Source organism: Petaurus breviceps, unplaced genomic scaffold (genome assembly GCF_028583685.1).
Source record: "Petaurus breviceps papuanus isolate PSGF00001 unplaced genomic scaffold, PetGlider_PUasm1.0 188, whole genome shotgun sequence".
NCBI lineage: Eukaryota > Metazoa > Chordata > Mammalia > Diprotodontia > Petauridae > Petaurus > Petaurus breviceps.
Window position 1 is genome coordinate 39,315,882 of NW_027185804.1, and position 24,924 is coordinate 39,340,805.

Genomic DNA, 24,924 nt, shown 5'->3' on the forward strand with positions numbered 1-24,924 from the left:
TTGGTCTAATTTTGTTTTCCATCCTCAGAGTCTTGATCCTGTAGATATACAGATAATTTGGAAGTGCCCTCTATAAATCCTGAGGATTTTCTTCATATATATATATATATAAGTTCTTTTTTGTGCCAGAACAGCCTGAAGGTATTATATTTGTGGGTGTGACAAAAGATGAAGTCACTATTTGAAGCTTTGGAGACTAGGTAGAAGAGCTAGAGATGAAGACTCCCATAAAATCATGCTCATCCTTTCTGGTTTGGTTGTATTAGGTTTGTGACAGTATGATCACCCTCTGTGGACATGAGGTTCTAACACATTCACAATGTCCTTGTTCAGTACCTGGCTGCAGCTATACATATATATCCAAGTCAGACAGATACAACATGCTATCAGGGAGCTGTGCAGGCCATTTATGAAGAGACAATTAAAATTATCAGTGAAAGCTTCAGCAAGATTCCACAATTCCTTCACGGACTACCTTTTGATAGTGAAGCTCTTGCGTTCCTTCCATGCCTTATTAGGATAGGAATAGTAATATAAGATTCTGAGTTTCCTTGCTCTCTAAGTTTCAGAGAGTTAAGAGACTGGAATGGAACAACTTTAAAGAAGGGGATTGGAACAGAGGAGTGGTGTCCTTTGATGCATGTTTCTAATTCCTCTTGATTACATCATGGTTTTACTAATCAAATTAAACTGTTTAACAATGTCCTTGAGCTTTGAGAGATGAATTTTGTGTGGCCCACATAATTCATAAGACCTTCTAGGAAGTGAGAGGAGGGTGGGTGAATGTGAAGTATAAAAATACTTGTTGATATTGTTTGGTTTACTTGTATTCCAGCTAATGAAATTGAGTATTAAGGAAATAAACATGTTTTTGTTTGATTAGAAAAAAATAATTTTGACCTTAAAAACTCTCCAACAAAGTCTTAAGAAACTTCACGGGTTCTGAGGACACATTTTGAAAGCTAGTAAACTGATGTGTGACTGGAAAATAAATAGTAGTCACACATGCACACACACAAACACAGACACCCACACACACACGGTCTTAATTTTAAAAAAGAAGTCATGCCAGAGAAAAATTAAAATTAGGCACACACACATATGTATATACATTTGTGCATGTTCATACATACATGTAAATATTATATAGAGAACTACTTGTGGTTATTAAAGATATATTTAAGTATCATTCATTATTTGTTTTTATAATGAGGCATATTAAATTATTATACTTAAGTAAAAGTTTTGGCATTTACTGTGAAACCAGAATATTTTAAGTATGATCTAAAGATTGAAGTCAGTAAGTCAAGCCATGCCAATAAGCATTTTATGTGCTTGCCAATATTGGTCTAATCCAGCACAATAATTTATCTAGTAAAACAGTAGGTTTGGAAGGATTAAGTATTTTGGCTAAATTCACAGTAGAGCCATTTGACTCATAACACAGCACTAACAGCAGTAAAAAAAAAATACTCTTTAAAGTGCTGGCGATACAAATCACCATCTTTCTAGAACAGATGAATTAAGATGTTGAGAGCTACTTATTTTTGTTTTTTGTTTGTTTTTTGTTCCCTTCCCCCCTTAGGGCTTTGATCCCTATATTTCCTCTAAACTGTTAATATTGGCAATTTTATTTTTGAAACAGAGTAGATTGAGTACTGATCTTGGAATCATGAAATACGGATTAAAATCCAACTAAGAAACTAGGCTTATAAAAGTAATTTAACTCATCCACATCTATATTTCCTAATCTGTAACATGGGGTGTTCATATATAACTTACATTATAGCATCATTTTATATAGAATACTTTTGAAACCTTAAACTGTTTTTCCCCCACGTATACATTAATCCAGATAAGAATAGAGATGGTGATGGTCATATGAAATGTACTTGTAGCCTGCATATAGTCTCATCTTAATGATAAAAAATAAATCTTGACAGATGAATTTAGATTGCAACTATTGCCATGACCTTGTTTCTTTATTTCTTTTTTGATGGTGGGGGTGGGGAAGGAGGGTTGCTGTTTAGTTAAATCTGTGAAACAATGCACTATTTTGAGAATAACTCAAGATGTGCACTGTCATAAATAATAGGCTCTTTGTAAATGTATCATTTTTAAATGTAAATAGCTTTTGATTTTTCCTCCTCCAAGTAAAGTATACATGAAGTTATGATCATAGACATCATGAAATTACTTTGATGAAATTAAACACACACACACACACACAGAGGCAATCATACATCTGAGAGGTGAGAATTAGAAAAAGAGGAGTAGCAACCGAAAATTTTGGTTCTCTGTCTTTGGGAGTTGGAAATATACAATTTTGAGATGGAAATGGCCTTAGAAAGGATCGGTTCCAAAATTCTCATTGTTTACAGATGGAGAAACTAAGGCACAGGGAGTGTCTTGTCCAAGATTCCATAGTTAGGAAATATCTGAGAAAGGATTTGAACTTAGTTCATTTGATTTCATATCTCATTTTTTCCACCAGTTTTCACTGGATCTCTACTCTCCCAACATAATGTGTTCAGCACCTTCACTACTATATGTAGAATAATCCCAGAGATTCATGATCAAACATATTACAGAACACCAAAAAATTACAGCTTCCACATATCACATAAAAACAGATATTCTCTGTCCCTGTCTCTGACTCTCTCTCTCTGACTCTCCGAGTTTGTGTGTGTGTCTGTCTTTTATTGTTTCTCTGTATTTCTGTGTGTCTATGTCTGTTCCTCTGAAAATACCTTTCTTATAAAAAATTGGAAATCAGCAGCAAACCATATAAACTCAAATATATTTATTATTATAATTTGCCTTCGCCACATCTATTCCCATGTCGCTCTCCAGTTATGAATTCCACGGGTAGCATTTTATACTGTGTATATTGTGGATAGACTAAGTTAATGGGGAAAAGAGGTGTTGCTACTTTTTGAGATTTATATTTAATAAAAATTGCATCATTTTGCTTTGTCCTTGTTATGTCATGTGGTATCAGCCAATCAATCAACAAGCATTAACAAAGCATTTACTTAATGGATTAAAAATGAAAATACAAATAAAAAGAAAGAAAAAAACAGGTCCTGCCTTCAGGAATCCCATGTTCTAACTGGGAGACTATAAGATTATACAGAACACTGTATATCTATATGTATATTTACAGACACACACTGACTCTGTATAAAGTAACAGAGGGGAGCCAATAAAATCTATGGAGTATAGGAAGGCTGTTTTTAGTTTCTCTCATCTCACACACACAAAAAAAAACATGGAAGTTATGAAAAGTTCCTTCACTTAACTGATACAAAAATTTACCAATTGGAAACTTGAAACAAACATATTACCAATCAAGTCACTTCAAATTTAATGAGTGCATTTCCAAATTACTTTATACTGAGAACTGGCATCACATAATTAACATGTTGACACTAGAACTTTAAAAAAGTGGACTTGCCACATCAAGTACTCAAAGGATATGAACATGCAGTTTTCAGAGGAGGAAATTAAAGATATCTACAAGCACATGTCAAATGCTCCACATCACTATTGATTAGGGAAATGCAAATCACAACAACCCTGAGCTACCACATCTCTCTTGGCTAATCTGACAAACTGTGCCTAAAGGGCTATAAATAATTTCATACCGTTTGACCCAGCAATACCACTTCTAGGGGTGTAAACCAAAGAGATCATAGAAGTGGGAGGAAGCCCCATATGTACAAATATATGTATAGCAGCTTTTTTGTAGTGGCAGTAGCTGCAGTGGCCACACTCTCTGCCACTTCTCACCCCAGGGGCAGGAGCTGGACGACACTCTTCTGTCATCCAGTTCCAACAGAGTTCCCCACTTTCCTTTTACTTTCTCTTTGCCATTTATGGGTTGGGAAGTGTGCAAACCACCACACCTGCTGGTGATTCACTCTCCTGAAGTCGACTCTTGCCAGTTTGTGTTGCTGGTTGGGGCCACAATGGGTCTGAGACCACTCTTGGCTCAGGCAGGCCTGGGCAAGACTCCCAGCTTGGTGTGATAGACCCTTCCTGTTGGCCTTCCATACTGCCTTCAGCTAGAGATTTGTTTCTCTCTGGCACTTTGTGGGTTCTGTAGCTTAAAAATTTGTTTAGAGTCATATTTTACAGGCATTGGACATGGTTGGAGTGGGATCTCACACCATGTTCCTGCCTGTACTATGCCATCTTGTCTCTGCCCCCCTGACATATGATTTCATCAGAAGACTATTGTGCAGGACACTTTTAGAAAGACTTGGATAAAATCACCTGAAATGATGCATAGTAAAATGAGCAGAACCTCGAGAATATTACACATAGTTACAGCAATAATTTAATGAAATGATGATCAGCTGTTAATGACTTACCTATTCTTAGAAATACAATAATGTAAGAAAGTTCTGAAAGATTTATGATGAAAAAGGTTCCATACATAAATATATATTTTATATATATTTTATATTTTTATATAAATAAAATTTTTATATAAATAAAATTTATATCAAATTGTTTTCCTTCTCAAGAAGGAGTGTAGGGAGAGAGGAGACAAAACCATGGAACTAAAATTTTTTATAAATTATATATTTAATATATATTATATTAAATATAATAATATTATATATAATATAATATAGTATATTAAATATATTATATTAAAATATAAATTATATATTTATAAATTATAAAATTAAATATATTTTTATATATTTTATAGTTTTATACAAATAAAATTTTTATATAAATAAAATTTATATCAAATTGTTTTCCTTCTCAAGAAGGAGGTAGGGAGAGAGGAGACAAAAACATGGAACTAAAAATTTAAGAAAAAGCTAATGTTAAAAAGGTTTGTTTACATGTAATCAAGAAAAAAATAGTCTTTAAAATGAAAACTCAGCCAAAGTCAGTTTTTATCCATTTTTCCCAGCCTTCAAATGATGTCATGTGAAGTCTCTCTTCATTTAGAACTCTGCATCCTCACTGATTCTCAAGGGGATTGGTCCTAATGGAACCTTTCACCCTATGGCTTTGAACTCACAGAGTGGAAACCCCAAAGGCAGAGAAAAGAGCCAACTAGATGGACATATTTTTTCATAAACAATTCAACAAAATCCCACATCTACTTCTAAGACAAAGTCCTTCAAAAATCTATGATAATTAAGTCCTATGAGAATGAAACATGCATGAGGCAGGGGAATAGGTCAGTATTCTTTTTTTAGTAACCACTTAAAAATTTTGAAACGACAGAATACATCACTTCCTCAGTTTTTCTGTATATACAGGTTAAGAGGTGCAAAGGCTTGTGAGAACCAGTTGTATTCATTTTTCTGTAGGTTTTGTCTATTGTCCAGTGGTCATAGGAGACTATCAGTGAACTTTCCATAATTCTGTTTTTCTTGTGCTAAATTTAACCCAGTATTTTCTAGGCATACAGTTTCAGTTACTCTTCTTCTCAAGGAGGTTCAGACGTAGATTACTTTGACCAACATCATTGCTTCTCATGTCTCTCTGAAATGTTGCCTTGAGGTGTGTTATACCTATCATCTTAGAAAAATGTTTTTTTATGGAAAACTCCACTGGGGACATGAACAATTATTACATACTTACATGGAGTTAAATGTGTTTTATTTAACAGAAACATTTATTGCATGCCTGAATATATTGGAAGTTACTGTCGTCCAAATAAGCAACAAATGTAAGTTTTTTACCTCAGCATATTTTAAATTTAATTCATAATAAACTACAATATGTTTACTTTTTTCATGATGTATATTTTTGTTAGTTGCCTAATACTTTTTGCACAAGAAATTGACAATAAAAATCAGAAAAAGTTGGAGGATAATGTAGTGGATAATGAGCCAGGCTTGTAGTCAGAAAAACCTAGGTTGATAGTTCTGCCTTTGACATAGTATGTGCGAAACTGGAGAAGAAACTTACCACCCAATAAATCTATATGACAATAATTTTCAAAAAAGGTATGAATGCGCATGCAGGGGGTTTTACCTTGAGAGATCCAAAATGAATGAAATCATAGGACAAATCCAACAACAATAAAATCCAAAAAATCCAACAAAAAATAAAAACATTTTAATCTCTATTTTATCCATATGCAATTAAGCTGCGCAAGCCTATTGGTTCTGGACTTTTAAACACCAGGTTCTTATTCCTCTTTGGAAATAAAGGTAGTTCTTAGGTGATGGTGTCACCAATAGTACCGAAGATTCCTTTTAAAACAATTTCTTCCCAGGGAGTCAGATCTTTTGGATTTTTCAGTCACACCTAGTTTTCTTTTTTATCTATGGCTCATAGAATTTTTGCTTTAAAGGCAGTAAGTCAAAGACTTTCATTCCTTGAGAAGGAGAAATAAAGATGTTCTTGCACCTGAAACCTTTTGTTCCTACAAATATTAACTTATTTCATTTATTGTTGTTGCACAATAAATCACATAGCAAGACTTGTTTTTAGCCATTCTAAATAGATCAAAGAGTACAAGAAAAATGTACATAATAGTGATTACCCCCCAAAACTGAAAGGAATACAGCAAGTAATTTGGGTCATTTGATGAACCTAGTTGACACAGGAAGGAGATCATGGGGCCTGAAGTGAGGGGAAGAAAACAGCTCAAATCAAGCCTCAGATACGTATTAGCTGTGTGTCAATGGCTAAGTCACTTAATCCTCTGTGTTTTACTTTCTTTACCTGTAAAAAGGCTAAAAAGAATATTCCCTACCTCACATGTTTGTTGTGTGGATAAAATGACATAATTAGAAAATGCACTGCAAACTTTAAAGCAGTATATACATTTTAGCTATTTTTACCATGTTTCTTGGAATTTTTGTGAATGGTTCCCTGTGAGTCTCATTGAACTATATGCAGAGCTGGACTTTCATAGGAATTGAGAATATTAGACATTATTCTTTAAGATAATAATATTAAAGTAGAAACAGAAATAATAAATTCAGATGGCTCCCAGATTAGGTTTCTTGTATGGGTTCATATATACTAGATTCAGAATATCATCTAGGAAAATGACCCTTTCCCCCACATCATGTGGCAGAGTCTATTTTCCTGCCTTTATCATTAATCAGAGGACAATAGACTGAGGACAAGAGATGATATTTCTGCTCACATGATTCTTTGCACATGTAACAACTAAATTTTCCTTCTGTTACTATAACAGTTGAAAAATAATAATGAAAACTGGAGGTTTTACAAGGCAAGGTATCCAGAATACAGAGAGGGGTGGAGACTATGTTTTGAGAAAATTGGTTGAATTCCATTCTAATTTCTAACTGTTTTAAATATCCAATTTGTGCAAGGTGATATGTTTACCTATAGGATGAAAAATCTATAATGAGCCTATTTCTGTTCTCAAATATATTTATGCACATATCATGCAAGGTTACTTGAGGGAGAAAGAAAATAAACTCATAGGTGTATGAAGGTGGACATCACAACAGAGTTGACACTTGAGTTTAGCCTTAAAAGAAGGTAAGATTGCTGAAGGAAAATGAGCATGGATCATATTATTGTTAAAGTTGAGAGTTTTTCTGAGTTTATGGATGTAAAGATGTCCTGGAAATTGTTAATAGTTCAATTAGACCATAACATAGAATCCAGGAAGGGAAATACTGTGAATATCTGTAGAAGTAGTATTAAGTCAAATTTCTGATACCATAAATTTCAGTAATGGATGCTTATAAAAGGACATGAGAGAGTTAAGTGAAGAAGAAAAGAAAGACAATGTAATGAAAGCCAAAGAAAGAAAGAATGTATAGTAGAAGGGGGTGTGCACCAGTATTTAAACTGCATGGAAGACCAGCAAGATAAGATTTGAATAGAGGACATCCCAACTGAAAGTTGAGATCTGTGGTTTCTTAAATGTTAATCCAATCTTGAAAGGTGGTTACATAGGCAAAATAATTTTTAAACATTATTTGAAAAGGATAAGTATTCAATTTCTTATGCACTACAATGTTACTGATGGATAAAGTAATCTTTTTTCTAATTTAGCTTAGAGCATATAATTAGAATCAATAACTGTAAATTATGTGGAAGTACATTTGACTCAAAAGGAGAACCCGACTGGTGATGGAGAATAGATGTAGAATAGATGGGTAATAGATTCACATTTTGGTTTAAGAGTTAAACTAGAAGATTTCAAATTTTCTTTCCATATGTGTAGCCTTGTAACAATTAGCAACTGAGAAAGAGTGAGGCTTATTGATGAATTTTTTTTTTGATGATTGGATTTGGTATTTGAAGACCTGAGTTTTAAACATATTCTGAAATTTGTTATTTGTCAGGCCATAAGTTTAAAGATGAAGGAATTAAAATAGGTCATTATATTACATGGAAATTCAAATTTTACCAATTTTTTTATTATTTTACAATGCACTTTATTCACAAAATATACTAATTAAATACAATTGACAGATCAACAAAGTTACACTAACCTTGCCACTTTACCAAGGTCAAAGAGCTAGTAAATGATAAATTTTTTAAAATACAAAACTCCTTAGTCACAGGTTTTATTTCACTTTCCCAGATATAAAGTATATGAAGAACAATATCATTGTTGAAAGCTAGTTAGATTCTTCATGTTTGTCATTTGAACAATAAAAATCACCCAATCTTTCCTTCAAATTTCTTCAAAGAACATATGGCAAAATGGAGATGAAGGATACTGGGGCTCAATAGAAATTGAATATAGTCATGTTTCCAGTGGGTATTATCCTCTGTGGCCTCTCTAATATCTTCCATCTCTAAGACTAACAGGTTTCTATCAACAAATTCAAGATGGTAGCAGGAGAACAATCATGAAGCATTTGTGATTGTATGCCATTGTTCTACATATCCATGGGAGCAGAAAGGAGGGGGAAGTATTCATATAGTTACTAATATGTTCCAGGCACTGTACTAAGTACCTGTTTTAAACCAATTTTTTTTTGATTCTCATAAAAACCCTGAAAATTAGGTATGCTTATCGCCCCCATTTTACTGTTAAGGAAACTAAAGCAAAGCAATGTTAAGTGACTAACTCATGGTAAATGCAACTTGTAAGTGTCTGAGACTGGATTTACCTGGGGACTTTCTGACTTCAAGCCTAATGTATATACAATGTGCCACCAGCTATCTTGGATAGTTTGGTATAACCATAAGCTTAGTCAAATTTAAAGCAGAAGAAATCATGTGCACTGATGAAGTCTGACTTCTTTGCCTTCACAGCAGGTGACTTTAGTTCATGTGAGTAATATATTATCCATTCCAAAGTTGTCAGTGAGTTTTTGGAAGATCTTGTCTTGTGAAATGTCACAATAGAAACTGTCACAATTTTTTACTAAGAGCCAATTTGGTGCCCAGAATTTTTTGACAATAAGATCATATTCCCCAACTGCACTAGAAGAAATCAGTAAAGAGATATCATTAATACCCTATATTTTTGGATATATCAAAGAAAAAATGACTGACAAGTAAATATCTTACGAAGTTTAGCTAATACATGGATTATATGCTACTTCCCCAAATAGAATCTGGACAAGGTATTTCTGCCCTAAAATGTGTTTCACATTCACTATGAAAGATATATTTTCTCCATGGGGATTCCCATCATAAAGGGTCCTGACTATTGACTTTATGATGAAAGGTTGGAATAAGCATTGGGAAGGGGTAAAGACACAATCACTTCAGGAAGCAAAAAAAAATGTTATCATTTATTTTGGATGTTTTGCTTATACTTGTGTAATGAATTATTTAATTCCACATAATTCTCTGATTTTCTTTGTAGATAAAGCCCATCTCGTGATATTCTGTTCATTCATACTACATAGATGGAGAATGGAAGAAATGTGACAGAATTCATCTTATTAGGACTTACACAGAATCTGAAGATGCAGAAAATAACATTTGCCTTATTTCTAGTCTTATACATGCTAACACTGGCAGGTAATCTTTTCATTATGTTGACCATCACCAACAGTCAGGCTCTAAACGCCCCCATGTATTTCTTCCTGGCACACTTGTCTTTGATAGATTCAATTTATATATCTTGCTCAGCACCTAAACTTATCCTGGACTCCCTACAAGAAAAGAAAACAATCTCCTTCAATTGGTGTATGACGCAAGTCTATGCAGAACACTTCTTTGGGGCTACTGAGATCATCTTGCTCACAGTGATGGCCTATGATAGATATGTGGCCATCTGTAAACCACTCCACTATACTACAATTATGAACAGGAAATTGTGTGTCCTCCTTGTGGGGGTAGTTTGGACAGGGGGTTTCCTTCATGGAACAATCCAGATTCTCTTTATAATCTGGTTGCCCTTCTGTGGACCAAACATCATAGACCACTTCATGTGTGACTTGTTCCCTTTGCTCCGTCTTGTCTGCAGAGACACCCATACCCTTGGACTATTTGTGGCAGCTAATAGTGGGTTCAACTGTCTGTTAAATTTCCTCTTGTTGATGGTCTCTTATGCTGTTATTCTGTACTCTCTGAAGAATCATAGTCAGGAGGGAAGACGTAAAGCTCTGTCCACCTGTGTCTCCCATATCATTGTAGTCATCTTATTCTTTTTGCCTTGCATATTTGTGTACCTGAGGCCTGTAACAATCCTTCCTATTGATAAAGCTGTGACTGTCTTTTATACTATGGTGGCGCCCATGTTAAACCCTTTAATCTACACACTAAGGAACACAGAGATGAAAAATGCTATGAAAAAGCTCTGGTTTCAGAAAGTATATTTAGGTGATAATAGACCATGAAGAAAAACATCCTCATTATGAAAAATATGCATGCGTTCAGAACAAATTATTTCATAGGACTGCTCAAGTGATCATTGTGCCAGGTCAATGAGATTTTAAGAACATTGACAGCACCTAATATTGTAGCAAGGCATAGAAAGATATTGGAGATCAGCTAGTAATTAAACAGAAGAAAAATAGTGTTTGAGATGTAATATCTTCTATATCTCAACTCCCCCAAATCTCTAGGCTGAGCATTTCCCTGTCCATTCAAGATCTTTCTTGTCCTGTGTTCTCAGAACCAACAGACTCCCTTTCTGGGCCTTCAAGATGGTATAAGATCCCTTCTTATCAAAGCAATATCCCTGGATCTCTCCCTATGCACACTGGTCCCATGATCCAAAACAGCAAAATGTAGTATAACAAGTTTATTTTAAAACATTTGCTACAGTTTACTTTAGAGGTTTTAAAAGCTTCATACAATTACCATAATGGATAATTATAACTCTGGCTTGTAAATTTCTGCCTTTCTTTTATTCTTTATTTCTCTCGAGGTCAAGAGGGAGTGAAAATACAATGGTTTAAATTATGAAAACAATTCATCTTGTTTACTTTATCATCTGCCTTTGCTGAATATTGCATTACATCTATATGTTTACAAAGTCTGTTTGCATGTATTATTTCATTGGATCAACATATCAGACAGTTATGTAAATCTAAATTTGAATTGCTCATCTTGTCTCACTCTATTCTAAGCAAAATGTGTAGGAAAAGTAGGAAAGAAAAATGAAGAAGGAAAAGTGTTCTTTCCCTGAGGTTCAAGATCCTGAAGTTGATCATAGTATTACAATTTTAGAGACAAGTCTAACCTCCTCATTTTTTATTTGTTTTTGTTTTTACAAGTGACATACTGAGAGATTTAATAACTTTCAAAAATGACATAGCTAATATATTATCTGAGGTGGAATTTGAATTCAGGTCTTCCTGGCTCCAAGGTCCAGTGACTTATCCACTTTATGCAACTATCTCTAAATGGCTTACCGAAGATTACAATAATCACTAGCAGAGCTGCGAAAAGAAGCAGGGTCCCTTTCTCTTGACATTGGAGTTATTCTTATGACATCCTCAATAATGTCTAATACTGTGAATTTTATTACCAGAGTATAGCATGGTTTGGAGTTGAAAGTCAACAAATCAGTATGATCTGAAAATAAAAATTGTCTTTGTAGTTTCAGAGCAATTGTAGGTTAGCTCTTTTGACTACCTTGCATGTAAATGTGGCCACAAAACGTGCTTATGAGGAGCAATTCTTTGAAATTTATCACTTTTGATAGCACCAACTCACTGAATCTTATATTTTGGAGGGACCTCAGAGACTCTTGATTCTAAACAGTAGCCAACCAGTAAAAGAAAAAGTCCCAAAAACACTACTCCCCTCCTCCAATAAGTGGCCATCCAATCTTTCCCAAATGGTTTCTTGTTCAGGTAAGGCTATAACCTACTAATGCACCCCATCACCTTTTTTGTATATCACTACTTGATCATGAAGTTTTCCTTCTATTGAGCTAAATTCTGCAATTTTTACTAATTCATCCAATTTCTGCCCTGAGGTCCAAATATATTAATTTAATATTCTAAGCCACATAACTAGAAAAGTAATTACTTCAGACTGCTGTTACTTAAAATCTTCCCTGTCTTCTTTTCTGAAAGCCACATGTTCTCATTACTTTCACCCCATCTGATTGTTGGATGTGCTGTCTGAAACTCTGTACATGAGCTATTACCAAATATGAAAATAAAATGATGACGCTACTTCTGGCAATCATGAGAGGAAAAAATTACCTTTATCTACATTTATCATTTTTCCCCTCTTTACCTCATTCAAATAACTGCTTTGCATTTTTTAAGTAAAGATTTTTCTTTTTCAAAGAGTAGAATATGAAAAGAAAGTTTATAGAACCCTTTTCTACAGTTTTCTATGAGAACTATGTGTAATAGAAAAAAAGTATGATACTAAAAACAGCTTAAATGTCAAAGTGAATAATGAAAGACTTGTGTCAGAAGGGTTGAAGAGAGAATAATTTAATCACACAATGTCAAGTAAATAAGAACGAATTACTATATGTCACTATAAAATAGACGTCTTCCTCTTATGAGGAAGTATCTTGTCTACCCCAAGAGTAATCAGGTGCTCTCTGAGGAATGAAGATGAAGATTCAAAGGGGCCACCAGGTGAGAAACAATGTTGCTAGGGTCAAAAGCAAAAAGAATTAAGAAATACTAGTTTAGTGTCTTTCTCAAAGCATGACTAGAGCAACTATTCCTCAGTCTTATGACAGCAATGGAGACACCTGATATTGACATGGAGGATGTACACAGAGCATGACAGAGGGTCTCCGATGGTCTTTCTTTTTTCTTGGCTTTTTTGGAGGGCAATTGGGGTTAAGTAACTTGCCCTAGGTTATAAGGCTAGGTGTGTGTGTGTGTGTGTGTGTGTGTGTGTGTATGTGTGTGTGTGTAATGGACCACTTTGTAAGACTAATGAATCCTGTCCCTCTCTATCCTCAGAATAACATTTTAAAGGCATAAAATAAAACACATCAGATTATGATGGAAATCAACTGTATTGAACTATATCAAAATATTGAACCAATGAGTCTGCAGACTCCAAGTTAATGACATATCATGTCATGATTTAATCTTCTATGTTCTCATAGTCATCAATCCTTGGCTTAATTTTGTTTTATTTTCTCAGAGTCTTGATCCTATATATATGGAAAATTTAGGCGAGAACCCTCTATAAAACCCAAAGATTTTATTCCCATATATTCTCTTAGTACTGGAACATATATGAATTGTATTTGGTGCCAGAACAGCCTAAAGATATTATATTTGTGAATGTGACAAAAGATGAATTGACTATTTGAAGTTTTGGAGAGTGGAAGGATCTGGAAGGGATCAAAAAATGGTAATTACTCTGGGTTGGGACAGTTGAAAACTAAAAGGATAATAAGTAGGATCCTTAGGTGATCTAGATGGGATTGTTTTATTTTGAATAAAGGACCATAGAAAGAAGGAACTAAAAGGCAAGAATGATCAACTAATAACAGAAACTGTTTAGAAGAGGAAGACCAAAAAGATGCATTAGAAACTTTAATTCAGTGAAGAATAGTAAAACTAAAAAGGACTAATCGAAGAAAGTCTAAAATAAACAGAAAAGGAATATCATGATGAGGAGGATAAAGGAAAGAAAAAATATAGAAAAAGGTGAAAAAAATGAAATTTTAAAAGAATGAATTAAAGGGGAATACAAAGGAAGAAAGAAAAAAATGAACAAAAGAATGAATTAACTAAATTAAAGGAAGAAATAAAAAGGAGCTAAGTTAAATAGAACACCAAAGGTAGGTAAAGGGGTAATAATCAGGAAGGAAATGGGACTTGAGAAAGAAAGGAAGACAGATAGAAGTAATACTGGTACCTTAAAGTAGATTAAACTTAACTGAAAAATCAAAAAAAAGTCTACAAATAAAAAGGGAAAATAAAATACTAATTTGATAAAATAGTGAAGAAATAGAGGAATGAAGGTTGTCTCATAATTTTAAATATGAATAGATAAAACAACTTAAAATAAACATAGGAAAAATCAAATGTATTTGACTTTTTTCAATGTTTCTTATCATAAGAATATTAGTTGGCACAGCAAATAGACTGGCAGGACTAGAGTCAGAGACATTTGATTTCATCTTTGTCCTCAGGTACTTACTAGTTGTGGGACTCTTGGCAAGTCATTAAACAGAATTCTGTTTGTCTCAATTTCCTTTTATTACATAAAGTGGGGTTAATGAAAGGCCATTTTACCTAGGGTTGTTGTTAGGATAAAATGAGATAGAGTCAGACAGCACTTAGTACAGTGCCTGGTACATGGTTAGTTCTATTTGAGTATTGTTATAATTAAAATTATATAAAGTCACCTAAAAATAAAAAAAACATAAAAATCCAAGTCTAGATAAAAAAAATCACTCTGCATAATGTGAATTCCAGATAAAGAACAATTTAAAAGAGCACAAATTGGAATCATGCTATCAGATAAAGTAAAAACATTCATGGCATAGAAAGAGAGGTAAAAACAAACTATGTTTTGCTGAAATCAATTATATGAAGCAAACCAATATTAATATTAAATTTTATGCTCCAAATACATGGCATCTAAATGTAATAATAACTAAACTACAAGAGGAAACAGACAATAATAGAATAGTAACATGATATTTCAATGCCCCCTTTCAGCTTTGGAACAGTCTAAAAAAATATAAACATAAGAAAAATTAAAATTTTAAAAAAACTGGAGAAAATAGATAAGACAAATTTTCTTTTAAATGGAATATAAACATTTCTTAGTACCACATGAAACTTCTGTGAAAAATAATCCTCTATTTTAAAACAGATATGGCAAATGTATAAAAAGAAGGTAGAAACACATCCTTTGCAGACAACACAATTAAAAGTAGTAATCAATATTTTTTCAAAAAAGAAATTTAGTAGAGACTTAACAGAATTCTAAATAATAAGAAGATCATGGAACAAATAATAATTTTTAAAAGTATATTAAAATGCTGTTATTGAAACACCATAGTAAAATTTCTGGTATGCAACTAATTCCATACTTGGGGGGGGACATATCTCCCTAACAATACACCTAACAAAATAGAAACTAGAAAATTAGTTACTGTATAAATATGATATTGAATAAATAATATATTATATATTGCTCATTTCAGGGGAAGAGGGAGAATCTGAAATGAGCAAAATTGAGATTAAAAGTTAGAGTAGAAATAGATCAAAATTTACAGGAATTATAGATTAATACCTGTTCTTGGAAAATGCATATAAAATTTATAAACCTTTGCCTAATCCAATTTAAAAGATGGAAGATAATCAAAGAAATGTAAATATCAAGTGAACAATGATAATCACAACAAATTAGAAGTTATTTTAAAAAGAGTTGGCAGACTCTACAATACACCATTGAATGCTAACAAAATTGAGGATCCAGGACAAATAGAAGAATGACTTTGAAAGAATAAAACATAAAAAAACAAACAGATGATTAGAGAATATAATCAACCAATCTCTGAAAAAGAACTATAACTAGTTGTAAAGGAACTTTCAAAGTGGAGTGGGGAAGAAAAAAATAACCCACAATAAAAAAAATACAATTGAAAGAAAAAGCTTTTCTGATCTGCAGGGATTTACAGGAGAGTTCTATCAAACTTAAAAAAAAATATTACCAAAACTATGCACATTTCAAAAATTTTGAATAAAATCTTTCTGTTATATTATTTTATTGGATAAATAATGGCCTATTACATCCATCAGAGAAGGACAAATCTCAGAAAAACTGTAGATGGATATGAGTTGATTTGGTGACAGTATCTAAATTCTACTTTATTATTATTATTTGATTGGACATTTGCTAATTACATTTTAGTGCGATTTTTTTACCCCTTTCAGGAGTATTGTAGGCTGCATTAAGCAGTTTCTTTAGCAACTCTTTCTATAAAACTACTTTAAATTGTGAAGTTAACAAAATATAAGCATAAGGGGAACTTCTTTTAATGTCATAAAAATAAAATGTAATTTTAAAAAGGCAAGGACAGCAAGTTGGAGCAGTGGATAGAGAGAAATGGTTCTGAAGTCAGGAAGACTGATCTTGAGTTCAAAACTGGTTACAGACACTTATTAGCTATGTGACCCTGGGAAAATAATTTAATCATGTTTGCCTCAATTCCTCATCTGTAAAATGAGATGGAGAAGAAAATAACAAATTACTTCAGTATCTTTGCCAAGAAATGTCAAAATGGGGTCACAAAGAGTTGGACACAATTGAAATAACTGAACAAGAAAATAAAGAGGAAGCATCATATTCAAATGGGAGACAAATCAACTTTTCCCAATAACTACAAAGTAAAGAAGGGATGTCTATCCAATATTGTATTGCATAGTTCTAGAAATGCTAGAAATAGCAATAAGATTGGAGAATGAAAAAAGCAAAGGCTTTAAAATATGTAAAGAGAATATCAAATTATCCATATCTGATGGATATACAATGGATTACATAGAAAAATCCACAGATTAGAAAGTGTTTAAATATAGCTTCAACACAGTTACAGTCTATATACATAGGAAGGGAATACTGAGAGAGGTGGTGGTCAAAGGGGAACTCTTAAAGAGGGGAAAGCAGAAGGGAGAAATAAAAGCATAAACAGGAGAGGGAATAGCATGGAGTGAAAGATATAGTAATCATAACTGTGAATGTGCATGGGATGAATTCTCCCATATAACAGAGACGGATAGTAGAATAGATTAAGAACAATAATTCTACAATAAGCTGTATACAAGAAAGACATTTGAAACGAGGGTACAAACAGGTTAAAGGTAAAAGGCTGGAGTAGAACATACTATGCTTCAGCTAAAGTAAAAAACAAAACAGGAGTAGCAATGCTTATTTCAGATAAAGTAAAAGAAAAAATAGATCTAATTAAAAGACATAAGGAAGGAAACTATATCCTGTTAAAAGTCACCATTGACAAGAAGCAGTATCAACACTAAACATATATGCACTAAGTAGTATAGCATTTAAATTCCTAGAGTAGAAGTTAAGGGAGTTAAAGGAAGAAAGAGATAGCAAACTATACTATGGGGGACGTCAATCTCCTCCTCTCTTTACTTGATATATCTAACCTCAAAATAAACAAGAAATAATTTAAGGAGGTGAATAGAATTCTAGAGAAGGTACGTATGATAGATTCCTGGAGAAAACTGAATGGGGATATAAAGGAATATATCTTGTTCTCAGTAGTAGTTCTGACAAAAATTGACCATGTACTAGGGTCTAAAAACCTCACAAACCAGTGCAGAAAGGCAGAAATATTTAAAGCAATTTTATATATAATAAAGTGCCATGGAAAGGTAGACTAAAATTAAATTAAATAATTTATTTAATCCTATGGATTAAATTAAATTGAAATTAAATAATTTATTCCTAGCGAATGAGTGGGTCAAACAAGAAATCATAGAAAAAATCAGTAACTTCATTCAAGAGAATGACAATAATGAGAGAACATAACAAAATATTGTGGGATGCAGCAAAAGCTATTCTTAAGGGAAGTTTTATATCTCTGAATGCATAAATGAATAAAATAGAGAAAATGGAGATCAATAAATTGGGCAACTGAAAAAGCTAGAAAAAGTACAAACTATAAGTTTCCAACTAAATAGTAAATTAGAAAAACTGAATACTAAAGTAGAGATTAATAAAATTGAAATTAAGAAAACTATTCAACTAATAAATAAAACTAAGAGTTGGTTTTATGAAAAAAGAAAACAATAAAATTGATAGACCTTTAGTCAATTTGATAAAAAAAAATGGAAGCCAAATTACCAGTATCAAAAATGGAAAGGGTGAATTTAACTCCAATAAAGAGGAAATTAAAACAAAAACCGGGTATGTGAAAAAGAAATAAATGATTATGTAATTTAATTTTAAAAAGTAAAGAAAAAAACACAAAGTATCACTATCAAAAATTAAGCATGCAAGTTTCAAACAGATGAAGATAGAATCGATGAACTTATTAGAAGTTACTTTGACCAATTATGTGCCAGTAAAAGTGATAATCTAAGTGAAATGGATTAATATTTACAAAAATTTAAATTGCTTAGGTTAATAAAAGAAATTGACTATATAAAACCACCTTAAAAATGAACAAACCATAAATTAGCTCCTTAGGAAATAATCCCTATGGCCAGGTGGATTCACAAGTGAAATTTGCCAAATATGTAAGCAACAAAAATCCTGATACAATATTAAATATTTAAGAAAATAGATTAAGAAGGAGTTCTACAAAAATTCTTTTATTGTACAAATATGGCATTGATGTCTAAACCAGAAAGAGTAAAAAATAGAGAAAGACAATTATAGGCTAATTTATCTATTGAAAACCAAAGAAAAATTTTAAAATAAAGACTACAAAGAAGATTACAGCAGTCTATCACAAAGTTTATTTACTATTCCCAGATAATATTTATACCAGAAATATAGAGGTGGTTTAATATTATAAAAATTATAAGCATAACTGACCATGTTAATAAAAAAAGAAAAAAACATATGATTATACCAATAGCTATAGAAATGGCTTATGACAAAATACAACACACACTCCTATTAAAAATAATAGAAAGCTGCAAGGGTTATGGGATTTAAAGATCTTCCATGTCCCACTGGACTGGTTGACATAGCAGGAAAGAGTGGGGCAAGAGGAAGCAGAAGCCAAGCTAGAGTTCCTGCAGTGACTGACAGCAGTGGCAGCAGCAGTGACCAACAGAGGAAGTGGCAGCGGTACCAATGGCGGCCAAGGTGGAGGTAGAGGTGTGAACCCCCTTTTTTTGAACCAGCTAGAATTTTTGCTGAGGATTGCCAGGGACCGGAGCTGCGGGGGCCCAGAGCTGCTGGGGGCACCCTTCCTGGATGCTGAGTAGTTGCAGTGAGTGGGGAGAGGAGGACCTTTGCCTGAGGAAGCCTGTTCTGTTTTAAAGGCTTGAGAATGTAGGTGCTTTCTACATTAACTATGTGTGCCAATTTTGCAGCTACTATGATGGCTTTGACTTTCTGGTTTTGGGACTCAGTTTTCTGGTATCTTAATAAATGTTCTAGCTTTATTCCAAATGTAGAGAGCCTAGTATATTTTTTGATTAATAACCACATAAGCATATTTATAGTTGCCGTAGGCATTGTGAGTATTGCATTACTGATACAAAAGCATAGGAATTAATGGAGTCTCTCTTAAAATTCTATGTGGTATTTATTTAATACCAAAAGTAAATATTATCTATAATTTGGATAAACTACAAACTTTCTATAATATGAGGGATGAAGCCAAAATGTCATGATCAGCACCACTATTTTTAAACAGTATATTAGAAATTCTACTGTAATGGGAATGTAAATTTTTAAGATCTTCCTTGCTCCTAGGCTTAAGTGCACCTGGAGCCTGTGGTGGGAGGCTTGTTTTTCAGGAGATACTTTGCAACTGTGCAGTGGGTCAAGAAGGTTGTTACATCCTGTAAGCCTGGAGAAGGCTATATAAGCCCTGATGTGAGGCTTTGCTTTGGGGCTCACTTTGAGAAGTGTTGTGTGATTTGACCAGATGAGAATTTGGGCAGCTGTTGTTGAGAGCTTCCCAGCTTTGAAAACCCATATGTTGATGCTTCCCTCTCTGGTAACTGTGATTTGGTATGGATATAATAGTTGGACAGTTTGGAAGCCTGCCTTGATCTGTTTCTGTGTCTTGATAATTCTGTCTGTATACTCTGAATTTCGGGGTGCTAACCTTTTCCCCCTGAACTAGGTACACTATATATGTTTAATTACTTTTGAATTAGCACTAAACATCTTTTAGGTCACACTTGCAAGATATACAACTAAAGTTTTATATATATATATATATATATATATATATATATATATGTATGTATATATGTTTAATTGTTAAAGTAAGCTTGTTAACCAATTTTGAGTTGTTTTCCTTTAAAAAAGCAGATCTAGGCTGCAGAACCCACAAAATGACACAGAGAAGCTAACTTCCTACTGAGGACATCCTGGCAGGCCGGCAGGAATTGGCCAGTGCAGCGCTCTGAGAGCCGAGCCCAGGCCTGCCTGAGCCAGAGATTAAAAAAAATAAAGCAGATCTAAGAATGTGTGTTGGCAGCCACCCTGGGGACACTGGGGTGCTTGCTGATACAAAATGGCTATGAGGATGGGATCTTCAGACTAAAAGGAAAGTATGGGGGGCTGGGATAATTGCTTGTTTCCCACTTGTGGTAGCTGTGATTCTGTGGAGCCATGGACCAAGAGAGAAGAATGGCCTGCATGCTGACTTTGCTGAGCTGAGAGCAGGAATTGTGAGCTTGCTGCATTGGGACCTGGGCAGAAGCCAGGAGTGGCTGCCACCTGCAGGAGGAGAAGGAACCCAGGAGTTCAGAATTCAGCCACAGGAAAAAATAAGGGCTGTATGGCAAAGCGGGGGCACTGAATGTGTTTCCTTGCTGCATCCCACAGTTTGTGACCCAGGGGGAGGATGGAGTTGTGTCTATGGTGGGTGGGGTGAAGGGCTATGGACCCCCAAGGACCCCACCCTGTTGATTTTATTGCCCAGCTGTCTTTCAGGACTTGGAAGCAGGGGCTGGAGCAGTGTGAGGGGAAGAACACCCCCCTCCTCCCAAGAGAACTTTATTTGGACACTTGTTTCCAATTGAGGTGATAATAATGCAATGTACTTTGTGTTTGTTTAAGGCCCAGTGGGCACTTTGGTAACTTTAGTTGTGTATCTTGCAAATGTGAACTAAAAGATGTTTAGTGCTAATAAAAAAGTAAATTGACTATGCTATGGGCATGAACCATATAATGGGAATGTAAATTTTTAAGATCTTCCCTGCCCCTAGGCTTAAGTACACCTGGAGCCTGTGGTGGAAGGCTTGCTTTTCAGGAGATACTCTGTGATTGGGCAGTGGGTCAATATAAGCCCTGATGTGAGGCTTTGCTTTGGGGCTCACTTTGAGAAATATTGTGTGATTTGACCAGATGAGACTCTGGGCAGCCAGTGTTGAGAGCCTCCCCAGCTTTGAAAACCCAGATGTTGATGCTTCCCTCTCTGGTAACTGATTTGGTATGGATGTAATGGTTGGACAGTCTGGAAGCCCGTCTGCTTGATCTATTTCTGTGTCTTGATAATTCTGTCTGTATACTCTGAAGTTTGGGGTGTTGACCTTTTGCCCCTGAATTAGGTAAACGATATATTTTTGATTAAAGTAAGCTTGTTAACCCATTTTGAGTTGCTTTCCTTTAGAAAAGCAGATCTAAGAACCTATGTTGGCAGCCACCCTGGGGACGCTGGGGTGCTTGCTGCTATAGCTACCTTTAGCAATAAGACAAGAAAATAATGAAGGAATAAGAATAAGTAATGAGGTAGGAAAATAAACATTACCATTGGCATGATGTTATGCCTAGACAACCTTCCAGAATGAACGAAAAAGTACTAATTAAAACAATCATCAATTTTAGCAAAGTAGTGAAATATAAAATACTACCTAAATCATTAACATTTCTTTATGTTACCCAAAAAATACATCAAGAAGAGAAAAAAAGGCAAATTCTATTTTAAATAACTGCAAACAATATAAAATTCTTGGCATCTACTTGCTAAGACAGATCCAAGGGCTATATGAAATAATTACAAAACACACTTCATACAAATAAAGACATATCTTAACAATTGGAGGAGAAAAACACTATTCATGAGTAGGCTGAGTCAATATAATAAAAATGAAATTTTTTTCTTAAAATAATTCATCACTGTACCAACCTAACAAAAAATATTTTATAAAGAGGTAAAAAAATACAAAATTCATCAGTAGAACAAACGGTAAAGGCTATCAGAGGAATCAATGAAAAAAATAAAGTAAAGTGGCCTAGCAATATCAGATGTCAATCTATACTGGCTTAAAAAAATTCAATGGTAGATTAATACTATAGATTAATTACACAATACAGAGCACTAAATGCTGATAGGAATGTAATTTTTCAGTAAGTAAAACATCCAAATATGGGGAGCAAGATCTTAAAATTTGGCAAAAATTGCTGGCAAAACTGCAAAGCAATAATTAGTCATAGACCAACATTTTTTATCATAAATCAAGATAAGGTAAAAATAGGTACATATATTAGACATAAAGAGTGATATCTCAGGAAAATTATTGGAACATGGGAAATTTAAATGGTCAGATCTGTGGATAAGTGAAGAGCACATAACCCAAGACTATCACAGAATATAAAATGGATAATTTTAATTATATAAAATTAAAAAATTTTTGCACAAACAATACTAATGCCACCAAAACTAGAAGATAAGCAGGGAATGGGGAAAATTTTACACCTTTTTTTTTTTTCAATAAATGGCTCATTTCTCAAACACATAGAAAGTTGGGCTAAAATTCATGAAAAATAAGAACCCATTTTCCAACTGAAAAATGATCCACAAATATGAACACACTGTTTTCAAAAGAAGTAATCAACCCTATCAGTGGTCCCATGAAAAAATGCTCTAAAATACTATTGGTTACAGAAATTCATCTTAAAGCAACTCAAGTGGGAAATGGCCGATCTAGATGTGATGTATGATTTCAATGGAATGCTGTTGTGTTATAATAAAAGATGATGGGTAAGATTTCACAAAACCTTGGGAAGATTTATATAAACTGATATAAAGTGAATAGAATTAGAAAGATTGTGTAAATAGTAACAGCAATATTGTAACTATGAAAATATGTAAAAGACTTAGGTACTTTGATCACTATAAAGATCCAAGACAATTCTGAAGGACCCATGAGGAAGTATTCTACCCAACTGTAGAGAGCAATATGAAAAATCCTAAGTACATTTTGAAACGTCCTTTTATCACTTTATTCATTTTTAAGTTATTTTTTCAACATGTCAAATATGGAGATATGTATTCCTTAACTATATTGTACATGCATTCATACACACACATTATGTATATATATGTGTATATATATATAATACCATATTTATTAACTTCTCAATAGATGTGGGAATGGTGAGAGGTTAAGAATATATTTGTAATTCACAATTTAAAACCATGAATGCTAAATATTAATTTTCATTAATGAGCAAAGGAATTCTCTAATCCAAAGAAAATTCTCTAATCCAAATTCAGGACTGTCATCTTTAAAACCAAATGGGTTCACCCTGTGAAGATAGAGAAATATTGAAAACTTTTGTTAGGGGTTCTGTCACAATTACTAGTTAACTGAATATATTAATAAATAACAAAACTGAATGACATGAAAATCCTCGAACTGTTAATCCCCTTAAGAGTCTCCTTTAATTGAGTCAAGACTCTAAAAATTACTTTTAGGATTTTTTCCCTTAGCTACATGTAGCAGTACAGCTAATAGACTGCATTAACTGCAAATGAAAGCAACTCTGAGGTACCACCTTACAGCTATCAGATTAACTAATAGGAAAAAAAATGACAAGTGCGATGTGGAAAAAAAAAAAACATGAGATATTAATGTGGTGTTGGGGAAGTCCATCTATTTTGGAAAGCAATATGAAACTATGCACAAAGGGCTATAAAACTGTATGTACCCTTTAACCCAACAATACCCCTTCTGGGTCTGTAGCCCAAAGAGATTTTAGAAAAAGGACAAGGATAAATGTGTAAAAAATATATATTTATAACAGCTATTTTTGTGGTGAAAAAGAATTGGAAATCGAGGGATTGCTCATCAATTGGAGAATGACTGAATTATTTGTGATACATGATTTCAATAGAACACTATTGTGCAAGACACTTTCAGGAAAAAAAAAAAAAAAACTTGGGTAAACTTACCTGAACTGATGCATAGAAAAATGAGCAAAACCTGGAGAACATTGTACAGAGTAACAGCCATAATATGATGTAATGAGGATCAACTGATAATGTCTTACCTATTTTCGGCAATATAATGATGTAAGACAATTCTGAAAGACTTAATGAAAAATGTTACCCCCCCCCCCGAAAGAGAAGTGATGGAGTATGAGTGTGTAATGAAGCATAATATTTTAAACTTTTTTTTTTAATTTTTAGTATACATTTTCCTTGCAATGTGGCTAGGATACAAATGCATTGTATGATTGTATATGCATAATTTTTATCAAATTGCTTGCCTTCTCAAGGAGGAGGGTAGGGAGAGAAAGAGAAAGGAGAGAATACAGAACTCAAAATTTAAGGAAAAACAAATGTTAAAAACGTTTGTTTACATGTAATGGAGAAAAAAATTAAGTCTTAAAAAAAAAACTCAGCCGATGTCAGTTTGTATAAATGTTTTTCCCAATCCTTAAATGATGTCATATGAAATCTCTCTTCACTCAGAACTCTGCATCCTTGCTGATACTCAAGAGGATTAGTCCTAATGGAAACTTTCATCATATGGCTTTGAAGGAAGAGAGGAGAAACCCCAAAGGCAGGGAAAAGAGCCAAGTAGACAGACATATTTTTTTTAAATAAACAATTCACCAAAATCCCAACTCTACTTCTAAAGAGAAAGCCTTTTAAAA

The 24,924-nt window shown here is 33.6% G+C and overlaps 1 protein-coding gene across 1 annotated transcript; it reads left to right on the forward strand.

Annotated features, from left to right (window-relative positions):
* The first annotated feature begins 9,805 nt into the window (after nucleotides 1-9,805).
* Nucleotides 9,806-10,772, forward strand: LOC138163316 (olfactory receptor 4C12-like). The gene has a single exon (XM_069090853.1). It carries the CDS (start codon nucleotides 9,837-9,839, stop codon nucleotides 10,770-10,772), a length of 936 nt encoding a protein of 311 aa, XP_068946954.1. The 5' UTR covers nucleotides 9,806-9,836.
* Nucleotides 10,773-24,924: the final 14,152 nt, after the last annotated feature.